At 52.0% G+C, this 16236-nt stretch overlaps 1 protein-coding gene across 1 annotated transcript; it reads right to left on the bottom strand.

Moving 5' to 3' along the window:
* Nucleotides 1-1187: 1187 nt before the first annotated feature.
* Nucleotides 1188-16191, bottom strand: LOC113984680 (BRCA1 associated protein). The gene is made up of 12 exons (XM_027714889.2): nt 16078-16191; nt 15836-15994; nt 14653-14854; nt 13700-13889; nt 12145-12258; nt 11566-11714; nt 9561-9636; nt 8696-8834; nt 8149-8258; nt 6554-6643; nt 4601-4704; nt 1188-3454 (listed from the first exon to the last, which is right to left on the bottom strand). Exons 1-12 carry the CDS (start codon nt 16157-16159, stop codon nt 3094-3096), a joined length of 1776 nt encoding a protein of 591 aa, XP_027570690.1. The 5' UTR covers nt 16160-16191; the 3' UTR covers nt 1188-3093.
* Nucleotides 16192-16236: the final 45 nt, after the last annotated feature.

Below are 16236 nucleotides of genomic sequence, written 5' to 3'. Positions count from 1 at the left end.
TGCTGGCTTGGGAACAGCTGCCAGAATGAATCATCTCAGCATCCTCAGGACTCTGCCAGGGCTGTGACCCTGCTCCATCTGTGCTTCTCCCTGGCCCCTTTAAACCCTACAGCCTTTCCTGCAGCCCCTGCCAACCTCCCCTCTGGCAGGTGGGTGCTCTCCCCACAGAGGTGGCAGTGGAGGCTCCTGGTCCCTGTCCTGCCCCTGTACATAGTCAGTCACTTTGCTGTCCTGCTCCCTCTGTCCCAGGGAATCAGGGACCTTCTGCAGAGGGAACAGGAGGATCCGGTGAAGTTCACAGCAGCGCTTTGGGGAGGCCAAGTCCCTCATTTCTCGCTCCTGCTGGAGCACCCCCTGTCCATTCCTGCCACAGAGCCCACGTGGCACATGCCCAGGCAGGTTGTGTCCTACAGCTCTGTGATCCCACTCCCACCCAAGGCAGCACCAGCACAGACAGCAAAAACCCTCTGCTGCTCCTTGGGGGAAATATGTTTCTTTCATGATTTAAGAATAAAAGGGTCTATTTTAAGGGTTTTAACCATAGCAGCAGCTTGGCCAGTCTCAGCTGTCCAGTGCTTGGGAGTTTTGTGCTGCTGCAGCCTCTTGCGGTGGTGACACTGAGTCACCAGAGCTGACCTGCTCTTCCAGTTGCAGATGCCAAAACTTGCCCACAGGCTGCAGTCCTGAGTGCCAACACTTTTTCCAGACACTTGGGTGTCCGGATGATGGGTAAGGAAGAGTCATGGAATGGCCTTCACTGGGAGTTTTCCCTTCACCACAAGCCCCACTTTCTCGTGGGAAGTCTCACAGGAGCAGGAGCCTGGGGGAGCCCATTGATCTGCAGCAGTGACTAAACACCCAGACAGACACTGCAGGTTGCCCTGTCACCTGGGATGACTGTAGGAGAAGCTGGCGGGGACTCGAGGACTGAGTGTAATTTGGTTTAACACAAAGTATTCAACAATTCTTGCTTTTTCTGCATGAGCTGCCCAGGGATAATTGCCCTGCCTTATCTGCTCAGATCAGCTCAGCTGAGCCCAACTTCCCCAGCCCAAAGATGACACAGAGCTCGTTTGGACAGCTTTGCCTTCGAGTTAAAAACCAGAAGACTTCAAAAATAACAAGTTGCATGTTTTGTTGTCCTCCCTGCCTTCTCCTCCCTCCCCTTCCAGTCAAACACACACAAAGAACTGCACACTGGTTTAATTTTCCATCACGTTTTTTGAAAAGGAATTCCAAGATACAGTACAGCATCTTAGTGTTCTACACAAAGCAAGCCTTCAGCAAAAGGTCAGAGGATCTTAATGGTGTAAAAATATATCTTAAATAAAATAGTTTCTCTAGGAGAGCAAGCCGTGCTGTACATCTCTCGGTCCTTAGAGTCATTTACAGAAGGCAGAGGCCTGGTTGTACAATCCACACACGGAAAAGTGAGTGTACATTCATGCTACAAAGTTAGAAAAGGTCCAAATTCCAGGTGGTTGGGGCAGATCTCCAGACCCAAGCAGTGGATGCCATGACTGCACTAACACGTGCCCCAAATTTCCAGTGACGGTCCACTCTTCCAGTCCATCCAGTCAGGGAGTGGACTGTAATGACCCGCCTTTCCCAAGTCATTCCACTGATTGTAACTCATCCCTTTCAACTGGCCAAAAAAGGAACCACCTCCAGCAATAAAGGACTGGCTGTTTCATGGGTCTAGGCTGGAGCTGGTCAGCCAGCCAGTGTCCCAGACTAAGATCATGATTGTTCCAACAGACAGGGATCATCCTATGGGCTGGAAAGACAACTGTGGGACTCCCCTGCCATCTCTAACAACAGATCAGCCTTTGAACGCTCCCATTCTGAGCACAACAACCACCAGGACAGTCACTTCTCCAGCCAGGGGAAAACTGCCCACCCCAGAGCATCCAATCTGAGAATCTAAGTGAAAACCAACAAAAAACCAAAGCAAAAGAGGTTTGTCCACAAATTCCCCTTACAGGACCTGCCTACCTTCGGGGCAAGTGACATGGGAGTTCTGCCAGCTGAGATTTTGGACAGTGCCACGTTTTGGAGCAGGATCAGAGGAACTGGGAACAGCAGCTGCAGCTCACAGCAAGGGTCCAGAGGTGGGCAGCACATCCAGCTCTCCCACAGACCCGGCCTGGCAGCTACAGGAATGTGGGAAGAGAGTCTGTAAAAGGCTGAGCTCATCCCTCTCCTCACCTGGTTTTGAGGGTAACAGCTCTGGAGCTCGTACCAGCATCCCCAGTGCAGCTCAGTGAGGGGACACACCCCCTGCTCCAGGAGGACTGGAATGCTGGGAGCATGTTCCCATCTTCACAGATGACTCTATTTAATTTGTAGAAATACTTATAAAATAATATTAAACAGCGTCCAGAACACAAAACTTCCACCCTTTCTGCCCCAAAGGCAGCACAGCAAGCACTGGCCTCTCAAAGGCCACCTGTAAAATGAAGAAAGAGAACATAGCAGAGTCCCTTAAAGCATTTAATTTCCCAGATCACGAGCCTTTAGGACTCACCTGGTTTCTTACACCACTAAGATGGTTTATTTTCCACACCTCACTCCTTTTTATTTCCAAACTACAGTTCTACTCCTGCACTAGCAGTTCTGCAGTGCCAGGACTGCACATACAAAAAGGAGATGTATATAGTCTAATTTACACTGTTTGTTAAATAATTTCTTAATTGAGAATACTTTTAATCCAGGAGAAGAACTGGAGAAGCCTTACACACTGGGCTGAGCCTACTCTACAGCATCCCTGCAGGGAATGGGATGTTTGACATGGACACACCCTCCACCCCAAAACCTTCTCCAAGGAAGTCAAATGCATGACAGGAGGGGCTCTGAAAAGGTAGGAAGGCAAAATGGTCATCAAGATCTGCCTAAAAACAGCTAAATAGTGCAGTGAAATGCTTTTAAATACCACAGACACCTCCACTGACTGGCAGCCAGTTTTATGAGCAGCTCTGAAGACAATTTCTAGCTGAGCTTTAGTGGGCTGGGCGTTCCCAGCCGGAGTCCCGAGGTGAGCCAGGCCTGCGCCGGCACGGCCAGTTCCAGGGCGGGAGCAGAGCATTCCCAGGCTCATTTCCCCCTCTTGCCACGGCCTCTCCTGGAGGAAGGTTTGCCTGTGCCTGCCGTGGAGGAGCTGGCAGAAGATGCCACTGCGATGTTGATCTGTCCCTCCTGGATCTCCTGCCGGGTCTCGGCCGGGAGGTGGTTGATCTTCTGTTGTGTCTCCAGGTAGAACATGACATCCCGCAGCTGCTCCTGGATCTCAGAGATCTGCAGGTCCTTCTGCTCACAGGTCTCCTTTAACACTCTCTCCTCCTCCTTCAGTTTGTTCTGCAGCAAGGCCTGGTTTGCTCTCAAGCACTTGTTCAGCTCCTGCTCCTCCTTCAGCTCGTTGGAGAGCTTTGCCACTTTGTTGTTCAGCTGGGAACACCTTGCAGGGAGAAGCACAAGTCAGGACAGCAGCACTCCCAGCCCAAACCCCACTGCAGCCTTTGTATGGGCAACTGCCCCCAGCCGCCCTGAGACCACCTGCAATTTGGTTTTCTGGCAAAGATGGGCAAGGGGAGGCAATGCAAGACCCTGACATGCCCCCAGGATTTTCTGTGCAGCACCAGTGTGTTACCTGTACATGGAACAGGATGCTGTGAGGCAGAATTCCTTCCTTAACTGCATAACTCAGGAGTTATCCCTTCTCTTGGGAGTCAGGCAATTCCACCTCATGACAAATGCCAACACTGAGATGTTTGAGAGATGGGACTAACCTTGAGCACACACCTGCAGCTTTTGGAACAGGTCCCAGAAAGGGCACAGAGATTACACAGGACCCTGAGAGAGCTGAGGGCAGTCAGGGACCCCCAGACACTGGCTCCTCCACACTCCAAGACCCTGAAGATGCCACTTCACTTGGAAGCAAGATGCTCCCAAAGGGATATCAGTAGCCTCGTGATTCACAGACTTCCTGCTCCCAACAACTCACTGCTTTTACCCTGGAAGTTAGCTGGCATCATACAGCAACCCCTTCCCACCCAGCAAGGTGAGCTGCACTGACCCACCTCCCTGGCCTGGGCTCCCTGCTCCAGCCAGGGCTGCTGGACAGGTTGGGAGGAACAGGGCACACAGTCCCACCCAGTCTGCTGGAGCACATGGATCCCAGTCCCTGTGCTTAACATCTTTCCCCTGGGCAATTCCCAAGATCTCCATTTTCCTCTGTGCTGGGTGGTGCCTCTGCTGAGCTGCCTCTCATCCCTTTGGATGCATCTGCCAGTGGCAGGACAGGCTGGCACCTACCTCAGAGCAGGGGGAGGAATGATCCCTGGAGCAGGGAGAGGAAAGATCCCCGAGTGCTAAATATGCAGAGTGTGTAAAAGGAGCTGAGAACCCCAAAGCTGCTCACCAAAGAGGCACTTCCCCTTTGGGAACACCTACAGAAATGAGTGCTTTTTTTAAAGCAAGCCACGTTCTCAGTATTCCAGCTTAAACAGCTCAGAATTGCCCAGGAATAGCAGGATTCCTTTTTGGATGTCAGTGTGCAGCACTTTAATGGCTGCACGGAACTGAACCTGGCAGCGGTACCCACTTCCTCTCCACAGACTGCTTTTCTTTGAGCAAGTCATTGAGCCGCTGTTCCAGACTGTCACACTTCTCAATGGTCTCTTTAAATTTGGTCTTCATGTTGTTAATCTGTAAAAACAAACACAGGCATTTCAACCAGCTCAAAGTCCGCTGCACTTTCGTCAGGACACTCAGTTTTCTGGAGTGGTTTCCAGACTTCGGCCCGTTCCTCTCCCCAGGTAAGGGAAGCTCTGAGTCCCGGCTTTGTTCTGCTGGAGACCCCCGTGTCACACTCGTAGCACAGACAAGGAGCCACGTTGCCGTGGAAGCTGCTCACACAGAGCAGCAACTCGGGCTGAGAGCTGTGCCAGGATCACACAAAAGCTGCAGCAGATCCTTAACTTCTCCCTGCCTGCAGCAGTCATTCCTTCAGCCATTCGCTCCTGTTTCTGGCTCCAGTGGCAAACTCACATTTCCACCTTAAGGTGTTACAAGGCTGGGTTTTTGCTCATTTTAAACCAAACCTCAAGGAAGTGTGGTCAAAGTGTGAAGATGAACAGGCTCCCCTGCTCAGCACTGACTCAGCAGTGCTGTCATAAGGCAGTGACCCACTGACACCAATATCTTAGTCATGCAAAACACAAACACAAACACTCCTTCCTCGGCTTCCTCTTCCTCTGCTGCCCCACTCCAGGCGCTGCTGTGGGAGAAAGCCAAGATCTCCTTCTCCAGGTGCAGCACTGAGCGTGTCAAACCTCCAACATGAGAGTTACAGGGGATTTAGAGTCAGGAGTGCTTGATTCCCCCATATCAGTGTCTACAGCACGCTCTGGTGTAGTGGAGGCAGGAATTTAAAGGAAAAATGCTTTCCTGAAGGAGCAATGTGGACACATCTCAGTGTCAGCACACATGGTGCTGTCACTGGTGCCACAGTAGATGCAGAGCAGGTTTTAAGCCTTCCAGCCCTAATCAGGGAATGTTTGTGCAGCTGATGGGTAATTTGGGGAAGTAGCCTGAGCACTGATAATGGAAAACACTGCATGGTGGCACCAATCCAGACAAGACTTACATGGAGCAAGTGCCATGAATAACATTGTTGGGATCTTTAAATGTGAAACCACATTTGGGGAATGGATCACAGTCATTTCACTTTGAATTTCTTTGTGGATCATGTTTCTTGGTCCTGTGCAAGATTATTTTTGATATATATTTTCCTCCTATAAGGTTCTCCTTGAGATTCCTGGGACTGTTCTTTAGGACAAGGTCAGTGACCACTATTTCAATGGTCACAATTTCTATGTTTATTTCACTGCAGGTACTAAATGGTTAATTAGAAGTCGTGTGGAAAGTTAAGTTAAGGACTCAGTTCTAAATCCTGAATCACTTTAAACCTACTTCAAAGGATCTATGTAGAGTGAAAAAGCAGTAAAATATCCTCCCTGGATTTTTGCCGGTGACATTTTGAAGCAGTCCTGCCTCCAGGATGCTTTATAGGAGGAGACTGAACTTTTCCCAAAGGGTGAGGAGGAGAGAGAGGGGATCAAAAAGAAAGGGCAAATCAATATGCATTTGGAGCAGAGAGACAGCTCCCACCTCCTGCAGCCGAGCAAATTAAAGTCATATTGTCTCTGCTACACCAACCTTCCCCGGAGAGCCGTGTCAGGGAGACGGATGGCACCGGCAGCCCGGGATCCTGCAGCACCACGGGCTGCCCTCCCCTCTGCTGCAGTTTCCCCAGCAGCACATTTAAATCACCCTTCAATCTCAGTGCAATCTACCTGCTTCTGCACCACTGAGCAGCAAATTGCTGGATGTGAGCAGCCAGAGAAGGGACAGATACATCCCGGAGCCAATTTTCCCAGCTGGGAGCGGAACAGGCTGCACGAGGCCACGTCACACACCACGGACCCACCAGCTCCTTCTCTCTCCCATTTCCCAGTGTCCAGGGCCCTGCACACTTGCCCAGGGCAGAGCTCACCTCTTCAGCCGTGTCCTTCTCTATCCGGACAATCTTGTTTTCCCAATAGATCCGCTGGGATTCCAGCTGGCTCGTCAGCAAATAGGAATACTACAAACACAGGACAGACACGGAGCGGTCAGGGGGGCTGTGCTGATCAGGGAGCCCAGAGGGCTCCAAAATCCAAATCAATTTAATCAGATGAAACTGAGCAGAGAGAAGGTTCTGGACACACATCCCAACTGCACCTCCATCTGACATGTTTCACCAGTTTGATTTTGCAATCAAATCACTTGGTTTTTGAAATCAAGGAAAGCCTTCAGAGCACAAGGATCAAGTGAAAGTTCTGCTGAGCTGAACCCAACAAGAACTTTTGAAAGAGGAGACAGCTTGTTTTCGTGGGAGCAGCAATCTCTACAAGAAAATGAAGCTTCACTCATCCCTGTCATGAGAGTCTGAGGGGCAGAGTTCCCATTCACAGCCCCGAATCCAAGGCAGAAGGGTCAATGCACATGCCCAGCTTCCCTGTAAGAAGGTCTCTGGGAAAGCACCCCCAGCTCTGTGTAACTATTCACAGTTCTCTAAATGGATGGCCCATTCCAATGTCATTTGGCATCTGAATGAGGATAGATGCCTTCCATCCCATCTCTTCCCTGCTGGTTCTGCAAGTGAGTTATGAGAAGCCTGGAAAACCTGATCATTTCTTATCATCAGGCTAATAAGCACCAAATTAGCCATTCACTGCAGAATTAAACACACACAAAGCCTTGATCACTCTCAGTAATTTCTGAGTGCCAACATACACTGCCAAATTCATTCTCTCTTAAATATTTAGATCTCATAGGACAGAGAGATCTTACATGCTTTAAGCAACAACCTCCCAGAAGAAAGGGTTAAAATTAGCTGTTTTAGCATCTGAGTGTTAGTCAGAAAATTCACGGAAAAGCAACCAAATATTTATCTGAGCAATGAGCTGCTCAAGTCTGGTCCCTGTGGGCTGTTCCTCCTCACATCCCCTCGTGTCTAATGCGGCTGAAATGGTGCTGCAGCGTCTGCTCAGTGAAGCAGGGATTTCTCCTTTAGTTAGGAGAGAAGCTGGGCAACAGGTACTGAAAATAAATAAATCATTATCTGTTCGAGAGGAGGGAACAGAACATGGCTGGTGTCAGACAAGCCTGTCAGCTTTGCTGGCCAAGGATTCCTACAGCCTGGCTCAGTTTAGGAGCTAAGCTGCTCTTACTGACAGATCCTGGCTCTGAACCCTGGTCACGGATCCACTGGGAACGGTCTGGAGGGTGACTCAGACCCATTTCTCCCTCCAGTGACCTGAGTGTTTGCAGCAGCACAACCAGCTCATCTTCAATCCAGTGACCACAGGACAACACTGCAGCTCACACGGCGCTGCATCGGCTCTGCAGAGCCAGGGAAGGTTTTAAAAAAAAAAAATAAATAAAAAGGAAGAAAAAAAAGCAGTAAAGCCATTCCTGCTCCTGGCTGGAGATGATTCCCTACAGGCAGGGAGCAGGTCTGCTGCGTAAGCTGATGGGATTGAACCGCGGTCATGTCAGGGTTTGAAACACTTCCCCACACAGAGGCCAACACGTCAAAATATTTACCTCTAATTGTAAGGCATCAATTTTCTCCTCCTGGCACATGTCCCCCTCACACTCGTACTGAACGATCTTCCCGTCAGTTTTACTGGCCACCAGCCGATGGACGTAGTTGTCTGAGGAGAGAAAATCCAAGCACTTGGAGCTGAGGGGCACCCAGGCTGCCCCCAGTCCTGCAGAACAATTAACCCCCCAGGCTCTGCACCAGCACCTCGGGGAGGCACAGAGCCAACCTCACATGGCAGGTTCTTTAGCAGACTTCTCCCAGACACCTCACAGGGTATTTATTCCCACAGCCCATTCCCACACCTCGGGGAAAACGGATGGAAAGGGAGTGACAAATACATTCCAGTCATGTTCTCCCTCCTCCATCTGCTCCAGACCCACTAAAGCTGCTATAAGAGCAGAGATGGATGCTTCCAAAAGACAGGGATTAGTGCAGACACAAACTCCTTCATCTCCAGGCAAACTCTGCCTCAACTCCTCTTCCTAAGGGGTTCCAAGAGCTGTTCCCAAGCCAGGTGACCCTGCAGGAGGGACGGGGAGCTCTCACCTCCAGCGTAGTCCCAGACCCTGTGGTTGGTGAGCTGCATGGCGTAGGTGTGCTGGGTCTCCTCGAAGTGCTTGTAGGCGTGTCGGCTCACGTAGCGCCCGCAGCCGATGTGCCCACAGATCAGACAGATCCACAGGTTCTGCCAACACAGGGAAAGCTCTGTGGGTACAGCACTGTCACCTGGGGCACCTTGGGAAAGTGTGATCCCACCCCGCTGCCCTGCTGGTGCTGTGCAGTCCCTTCCTCAGGGAACCAGCAGGGTTTGCTTTCCCTTTCCTGCTCCTCTGGAAGGCCAAAGAGAAGAGGGTCCTTGCTCACTGGAGACAAGATTTTTTTCATGGGAGTAGCAATAAATCTCTACAAGAAAATGAAGCTTCACCCATCCCTGTTGTGAGAGTCTGAAAATACAAAGGCTGAGGGGGAAACTACCCATTCCCAGCCCAAAATCCAAGGCATTCCAATGGGCCACCCTGCAGGTGCTGGGCACGTTGGTAAATCACCACCTGGATGGAAGAGTGGCCTTGACTAAGGAACGAGGCACCTCAGCAGGCTCAGCAAGGCAAGCTCTGAAGGCACAGACCAGAAGGGCTCACCATGCTCAGGGTCACTTTAGCTCCCTGCTGTCACACCCATCACACACACTCTGATCAGTTGATGTGCTGATCTTTCTAAGAATCAAAATGATTTGTCCAAACAGGAAACCTGTGAGGTAACATCCCTTCCTAGCACCGATTCCAACTCAAAAGGAAAGCTGATACCCCCCTGACTGGTAAAATTAGCCACAGAATTACCCCCCAAAGCAGCCCAAGCAGCTGTGCAGTCAGATCTAGTCTAGATCTCACTCATCATCCACCCACCTACTTACTTCTTGAACTCCACACTCAAAGCACTTGTTCTCTTCCACGGGCTCTGGTGTCTGGCAGTACCTGCAGACAGGGCACCTGGGGGGCAATAAAGCACTGTGATGAGACACAGTTTGCTCCATCCTCATCTTCCAGTAATTAAACAGAGCCAGAGAGCTCCAGGGAATGCCTGGTGCAGCGAGATGCTCCCTGTATCCTCCATCTCTCAGTTCACATTTACCCACTCAAATTGACCTCCATTCCACACAAGGTCACTGCTATTAGGCTGCTGAGTGACAGAAGCACAAAGAACAGTTCTCCCAAAGCCATTTCACAGGTTCAGCTGGATCTGGCTTAGCTGCAGTCCAACCATAAAGAACATCTGCAAACACGAGCATGTTGTAGCTACACACTGCTGAGGAAGGGTGTTGTAGCTACACACTGCTGAGAACAGCCAAGCGACACTGCAAACACACCTTTGTGCTTAAACAACCCTGAGGAGATGCCTCAGTTCCATCCCAACCCAAGGGTTTTGGTCTTAGCCTTCCCAGGCAGAACACCCCATGACTGTACCCTAAAGGTATCAGCAGCAGGCATTCCTTTTGGATCCACCAAAGATTCAAGAGGTCTCTCATCCCTTTTGGAAGTACCTCAGTGCTGCCAGAACACCCAAGAGCAGAAGGAGCCTGTCCAGACCCAGAGCACCAGCAGCTCAGCTCAGCTCGGGGCAGCTGAGGCTACATCTGCTGCCAGGACTGTTTATGTATTTTTCATTAGCTGCTGGATAAGCCACAGAACTATTCCAGGGAGGAGACAACTGGATTGCAGTCAGCTTTCTGTACAAATTCAGGCATTTACAGCCTCTGTGGCGCCTGAGCAAGGACAGGGATTTTCCTTTATGGTTCTTTGAGATGGGGAGCGTAAGTTCTGCTTAAATTGTACATTACATGTTTAAGTGCTATTTTGGATCTTGCCCCTGCACTGGCTAAGCTCCATTGCTTCAAATTTAAACTGGTTTTGATTTATGAGCAAAGCAGCCCATCAACTTGCACAGCTACACATCTGATCAATGACACTGGGGTTCTGGTGCTTTGGCTCACGAGTGATGGACAGAGAGCTAAAATCTTCCTCACACTCCATCAGAGAATCCAGCATCAGGGTCCCAGGGACAGAGCAGGTACAGGGAAGATGTGCAGCCTCTTGCTGCAGTAGCTGTGACTGCCTGATGTGCAGCAAACAGTGTCCAGAGGAATGCATAACATGTCCAACCCAGAGCAGCTGACTGGGTGCCAGTTGGGGGCTCCAGGAATGCTGAAATCCCCTCCCCTGGGATGGGAGGGCTGGTGGGAGCACGAACAGGGAAGGGTTAAGGCAGCAAGAGGAGCTGCTTTAAGGACAGACTCAGGTCTGACCCCCAGCACTGCCCAGTGCCATGGAGGGTCTCCACATGCAGGGCAGGCCCCCCATCCCTCATCTCGCACTCACCTGGAACAACAGCCTGTGTGGAGCCTCCCCTGCCTGATTTACTGAGTGACCTTGTCATCATTCCTTCCTTCCCTGCCTCCCCCTTCCCAGTCCTGTCCCCCTGCACACCTGCTCTCGCCCAGCTCCTCCTCCTCCCCTCCCAGCATCCAGGCAGGAGAGAAGCCTGCAGGGCTGCCCAAAGGGCCCCTCACCTCCAGGCAGGTGGGCAGATCCATCTTTTTTAGGGATAACTGAACTGACAAGGCTGAGTGAAGAGGGCTGTGTGTGCACTCAGTGCTGTTTACCCCAGCACTTTTAGCCTGTATTTTGAAATAATCAGCATTACTCTACAACTCCCTCCCTGCCTCAGCAGTGAGGCCCCTGGGAATCATTGTTCAATTACTTTTGGCAAGGAGATTCCTCTCTGGGAGTCTCTTAATGGGAAAACAAGAGCATCAGGCCTTGCAGTAATTCCTGCCCCCAATGATGAGCAGTGCCTTGTCAGCACAAACCCACCACACTCAGAGCAGAGTTTGGGTGTGGGAACGAAGCAAAGCCCCTTACGTGGTGTCCTCCCAGCGCTGCAGACACTGGCTGTGGAAGCTGTGGTTGCACAGCGTGGTCAGGATCCCGTTCACGGACTCGTCCATCCTCTCCAGGCACACGGTGCACTTGGGCAGCTCTGTGAGGTCCATCACGGGCAGGCTGGCCCCCTGCAAGGCAACAACAGACTGCTCAGCACCTGCCAAGCATCAGCAACTAAGCCCAACTTCTCTCTTGCTGGCACCAGGGATCAGAAACACGACACACAGTGGGTGAAAATTTATTTGAAATAAAGTGATCCCCAACATTCAATAGCCCACAGCCGGGTTCCTCTGCACAGCATGGGCTCAGTGAAGGTGCTGCATGTGCCACCAGCCCCATTGTGCTCTGGGGGTTCACTAAATGAAAACACAAGGCAGGTTGAGGTCAGAGACAAGGCATAAAACCCACAGAGTCACCACAAAAACTGTCCCAAGGACACTGGAACGGGAAGCAGGGTTTGGGTTGATGCAGTTGAGCTGTTCTTGCAGTGTTCTGCCCAGTCCAAATCACCCTCTTAAAATCATCTGAAGTGCAGGGAAAAAAACAGACCAAACTTACATCTTCTGATTTGAAGACTTCAGCCCTTTCCACGTACACCAGCTGGCAAACATCCTCCTCGATGGAGTTGAACTGGCGGCCGTTGCAGGCCATGTAGAAGCTGTCGGCATCAGCCTGGGCACAGAGCAGGGGAAACCAGTTAAAAAGGGAAAACTCACAGCTCACACAACCCAGGAAGAGGAGGAGGAACCTCCTGTATCCTCCTTTCTCCCCTCCCCCAGCCCTGTAACAGCGGGGGAGGGATTTCAGCTCCAGGCATTGCATTTTGGCATCATCACTGGAAGACACAAAATGAAGTCCAGGGCAGTGACAGCTATGCTGATATTGGATCATTCAGCAGGAATGAGGGATTTCCCTTCAGCATCTGTTTTGCCCCTTGTCAGCAATTTCAGGGCATTTGTAAAGCAGATTTGGTCTCTGCAAAAATTTAAGAGGGACACGGTGCGGGACAGTGATGACAGGAAAAGGAGCAACAGTTTAACTGTGGGAAAGAGTCCATTTCACCACCCACAATCCAGGCAAAAGAGGCAGAACCAAACCAAACTCCATCAAATCCATCATCCCTTTTCACTCAGTAACTCCCCAAACCCTTTCTCAACACAAGATTGGAGGCAATGAGCTGAATGCCACATTCCCAAATTCCCGGTCATTCCAGCCAGCAGCATCAATGCCCTGGAGATTCGTTTTGTCACCTGCAGGCACGGCCATTAGGGGTCAACAGAGCTCCAAGGAATTTCCTCAGAAACAGGAATTTTAGGGTGAATTGAGCACAAGTTTAGGGATTTACAGCATTAGATATTTGCCTGTGTAATTTGGTAGAGCAAGAGACAAAAATAAACTTTGTAACTACTTCAATCAGCACAAAACTCACACAAATATTCCGTGTGCACAAGGGGCATGGGAAGCATGTCAGGAAGCATCCACAGATGGGGGAAACCTCTCCCTGAACCCCAAAATATGAAATTAGCATTTGGTAGAAGAGAATGTACAAGTGGAAGGGTCCACACAGGAACTGGAGGGGGGAATTTAAAGCCAGGATTCAGTTCCCAGGAGACCTGTAAGCAGCAAACAGTGTTATCTGGGTATCAAAGCACCCCTGGGGCTCTCAGTCTGGGGGTGACTGTCCTCTCCACACTAGCAGTAGCTGTGAGACCACCCAGCTCCTCAGAAAAGCAGGAAAGGTCTTTGCTAAAACACAGGGAGCCCCAGTGGCTGGGTCCTTTCTGTTCGGCACAGCACAACACAGCACTCTGAATAAGTTGTGAGATAGCAGAGAACTCTGTGTCTGGACTGTTTTTTATAAAATATCCTGCAAAGACAAAGCAAGAACTAAACCAAGAAAAATCACAGCTAGAACAGGGCAGGTACTCTCCTCCAGGTGTGGGACTGACCTCAGCAGCCCCAGGAATTCTCAGGGAAGGGGGACAGGGCTGTTTCCCCAGGGGTGAGTGCAATCCTGGCTGACATCTGGCCAGTGAAGCCACACAACCCCCCTGAACAGCAACTGCAGTGACAGCACAGCCACCTCCCCAGCCAAGGGGCTCCCAGCTCTTACCTGTGAGCTGAACTTGATCAGCACCATGTACTGGTTTGGGGTGGAGTCTCTGATGATTTTCATGTGCTCAATCACCTCGTAGAAGGAGGCCACAAACTTCATGAGGTCGTGGCTGGTCATGGTGGCCGGGACGGTGAGGATGCAGAGCATGGCACTGCGCTGCACATCCTCCTTCAGGGAGGTCATCTTGCTGGGGACACAACAGGGGCACCTCAGGGGGGGCAGGGCACAGCTGGACACACAGCTGGACACACCATTCCAACTGCTGCAGTCACTACAGGAGCTGTTATCAACCTTAACTCTCTTTTGTAAATGTTGAGAGGGGTTGTGGTGAGCACTCAGTGCCCCCACGTGAAACAGGCACAGCCATCCTTCAGCCAAGGATTAAACTGGGCAGCTCCAACAGCAATGGGATTGCCAGGAATGATTGGACTTCTGTTTCTCTATAAAAGCAGCTGAAGTTGCCCAGCCCAAGATGCTGGGATCACTGTTCCTAGAACAAGTGAGCAATGTTTGTTACTATTTCCAGTGCCCATTTGGGGGCTCCTGGTGGCTTTCAGGAAGACCTATAATGGGAGTTCTCACACAATTACAGGGGAATGGTGTGGAATTGTAACCCCTGAAGTACAGGATGAAACCTCCTGCTCCTCAGGCAGCTCCTCAGGCCTGTCACCAAGGCCCCAGAGATCATGATTAAATTGTGGGATCCCTCAGGAAGCTGCTTTCAAATGCCATTTTTTTTGGAATCTGTGCTTGTCTTATGCTCTTACAGTCCCCAGCACAGGCTCTCAACACCCCCAATGTCACCCACAGCTCTGACAGGTCCACCAAGCTCCACCATTAACCTCAGTCACCCTGTGCCCTCCCAGGAGGAGTCACCCTTCCTGTTTATCCCTGTCAGGAGCCACAGCCTCGGGGTGACAGACTCACCCTTCCCAGGAATCCATCCTTACTTTGTTTTGTACAGGTGCATAATTCCATGGACGATTTCCACCGAAGGGTTCCCGCTGAAGAAGGAGATCTGGTCAGGGAGCTGCTTGGAGGGGGAGTCTGGAGCAGCCTCACGCTCCTTGCTCTGATCCTCCTGTTTGGTTTTGTCCTCAGCAAATGCAGCCTCTGAGGATTTCCTTCCTTCCACGGCAGCTTTTGCTTCATCTTTCACAAACCAAGAGTTTCCTGGTTACTGAGGTGCTGCTGTGCCCTGAGCACAGTCTGTGTTCACACAAATCACAGCCCTGGGGAGCAGCAGGACGAGATTCCCCTCATCCCTGCTGCCCCCCAGGACATTGCAGAGCTACAAACACCTCATGGGAGCCCCAGAACTGAACTGGAGGAGGTTTGTCCTATGCCCACTGACATCCCAACAGACACCAGTATGAGCACAAAGCAACTGGGGCAGGTTTGCTGAGCAGGGGAGGAGTGGGAGCTCCTGCTGTGCACCCTGGATGTGTGTCAGACTTGGTGTTTCCATCCTTAAATCCCTCCCTGCCAGGGAAATTAAACATTTACAGAGCAAATGGTCTCATAGCTACGGACCAGTGATGCTGGGGAGTGAAACACAGGCCAGCTGTGGCACAGCCTGAAAGAAATTAAACCTCTGTGGAGTGAATCAGGGAATATCCTGAGCTGGAGGGGACCCACAGGGATCATCCAGTCCAACTTCTGGTTCTGCCCAGGACACCCCAACAATCCCACCCTGTCCCTCAGAGCGTTGTCCAAACACTCCTGGAGCTCTGGCAGCCTTGGGGCTGTGCCCACTGCCCTGGGGAGCCTGTTCAGTGCCAACCACCCTCTGGGGGAAGAACCTTTTCCTGAGATCCAACCTAAACCTCCCCTGACACAGCTCCAGCCCTTCCCTGGGTCCTGTTCCTGCTCACACCGAGCAGAGATGGGAGCTGCCCCTCCTGAGGAAGTTGTGGATCGGGATGAGCTCAGTGGGAAGTGTTTGCCTGGAACAACCAGCTCTGCCCCCGCACCCAACGCACATTCTTGAACTCCTCTGTTTGTTTTCCAAACTGCCGGGCCGGCTCCAGACCCGCAAACCCCGCAGCCCTCTCAACACCCCCTGGCCGGTGTCAGCAGCGGGGACAGCCCCGGGACAGCCCGGGGACAGCCCCAGCCCGCGCCCCTCGGTACCTGCGCGGGGCCGGATGGTCTCGATGATCACGTCGGTCATCTCCCGCCGCCCCAGGTGTTGGTGCAGGATGGCCGCGCGCTCCCCGGGGCCCTTCCCCTGCAGGCAGGCGGGCACGGCGGCGGGGGCCGCGCCGGTGCTCTCCGCTGCCATGTCTGGACCTGCGGGGACAAACCAGGCGTTGGGCTGGGCCGGTGGCGCGAAGCCCGGTAGCGGCGGCGCCCCGGGGGCCGCGGGCACGCACCGGCCGCGCTGTAGGCGAAGGCCTTGGGCAGCGGGGAGGCCCCGGCCAGCTCCAGGCGGATCACCACCAGGGACACGCTCATGGGCCCGGCACCGGCGCCGCCGCCGCTTCCGCCTCCGCCGCGCCGCTCGCCGCGTGACGTCACCGCGCCGTGACGTC

This window comes from Pipra filicauda, unplaced genomic scaffold (genome assembly GCF_003945595.2).
Source record: "Pipra filicauda isolate LSUMZ 115617 unplaced genomic scaffold, ASM394559v2 scaffold192_size1418226_pilon, whole genome shotgun sequence".
Classification (NCBI taxonomy): Eukaryota; Metazoa; Chordata; class Aves; order Passeriformes; family Pipridae; genus Pipra; species Pipra filicauda.
Note: the sequence above shows the minus strand (reverse complement) of the source record. Positions and strands in the feature narration are given on the sequence as shown.